Source organism: Pteropus vampyrus, unplaced genomic scaffold (genome assembly GCF_000151845.1).
Source record: "Pteropus vampyrus isolate Shadow unplaced genomic scaffold, Pvam_2.0 Scaffold116, whole genome shotgun sequence".
Classification (NCBI taxonomy): domain Eukaryota; kingdom Metazoa; phylum Chordata; class Mammalia; order Chiroptera; family Pteropodidae; genus Pteropus; species Pteropus vampyrus.
In genome coordinates, this window is record NW_011888897.1 from 3051 (window position 1) to 4685 (window position 1635).

A 1635-nucleotide genomic window follows, 5' to 3' on the forward strand; every position below is an offset into this window, starting at 1 on the left:
TATTGATCAAAGGGTACACACTTCCAGTAGAAGATGAATAAGTTCCAACGACCTATACATAGCATTGTGATTATAGTTAACAATATTACATACTTGCCATTTGCTAAAAGTGTAAATCTTAACTGATCTCACCTCAAAAAAAAAAAAAAGGTGATTATGGGACATGATGGAGGTATTAGCTAAAGTTACAGCAGTAATCACATTGCAATATTAATGTATTGAATCAACATACTTTACACATTAAACTAACACAGTATTTAAGTCAATTATATCTCAAAAGTGCTGAGAAAAATGCTAAAAAGAAAAATATAAATATAGTGCTATTTGGGAAAAGATGCATGAAGATTGGACTCCAAGCTGGCTTATAGCATGTAAGTTTAAAATTGGAGAAATCTCTGCACTATATTCTGAGTCATAAAATAAATAGAAGCAAAGTTAAAGAGATATGAAAGTATGCATTATGAGCAATCACAAGCAGGTAATGAAGATTAGCTGTAATGTTTACTATAATTTATGATTTGCTACTTAATCATGAGCAGGACAATTATGTCCTTCCAAGCTAATATTTATCTTAAGCCTTAAATACATGAGAAGCACATTCAATGTAATTTAATAATTCGTGCATCACAGAAAAATGAAATGAGACTACCCTACGTTTAGTAGGTAAAGTCACATTACTCTTTGTTTCATTGCATCATGCTTCTGTGTGAAGGAAACAAGAAACTCTATCTCATCTTTCACTGACACTAAGGTTTTCCAAAGCATGAAACCTACCTTTCTGGGGTTCTAAGGTGGGTCCTGGAGACGGTGTTAGCTGAATACTTGGTTTAGTAAATACTATAAGAAACGATTAGAAATTTACTTAATTAGATACAGGTTTATCAAATAACAAAATATTTGTAAATCTGGAAATGAAGCCTTTTATGTTAAACAATTTCATCACAGTTATCCTCTTTATATAGGCTTGCCTAGAAACACTTACCATTGTTCAGCAACATTCTCAAAGTAACCATCAACACAAGGCACATTACTCCTAAGATGCCAGAAATCAACCTCCACGGGGTGGTCTGAAAACCTGTAGAGCAGGAGAGGTCGGGGAATGAATTAAACAACAAACACTAGAGCTGAACTTTTTAAAAGCAGAAATGATTGAGAGAAAATCCAAAATTTCTTTGCTTTGACAACCCAATCATCTTCCCAATATAACATTAGAAAGTGAAGCTGCTCCGTTCAGAACTCAACCAAATACCAAAATTCTTATGAGATATACTTTACTCTTCAGTGAGATCATTCATTACTGTCTTCTTAACTACATCCGTCTCAGCAAAGTGGATTTAACATTTATATTTTAATTTGGCAAAGAAGCTCAGAGATCTGGAGCAAGAAGAGATGATTCGGCACCAAGTTCTGTTTTATGGGCTTACATAACAGACATTCACTTTTATTTTCTCAACAAAAATCACAAGAGACTTGTATGATTCCCAGCAGGCAGATGATAAAATTTAGAATCCATCGATAATGTTATTTTGTCCAAGTATCAAAGCTAGTAAACACCCAAGTCAGAAATCAAAGGAAAGTTTGTCTAGACCTTCAGTCTTTGTTTAACATATTCTATCATTGTCACAATAATACCAC

General features: G+C 33.4%; 1 protein-coding gene across 1 annotated transcript in view; it reads right to left on the reverse strand.

The window, feature by feature from the left end:
• LOC105296007 (natural killer cells antigen CD94-like) overlaps window positions 1–1635 on the reverse strand; it is a gene marked incomplete at its 3' end in the record, with an annotated part of 5964 nt that overhangs the window by 2262 nt on the left and 2067 nt on the right. Inside the window, exons 2-3 of the mRNA XM_011365929.1 lie at window positions 983–1075; window positions 775–837 (exon numbers count right to left, since the gene is read on the reverse strand). Of these exons, the coding sequence (XP_011364231.1) occupies window positions 775–837; window positions 983–1075 (156 nt within the window). The remainder of the gene's footprint in view (window positions 1–774; window positions 838–982; window positions 1076–1635) is intronic.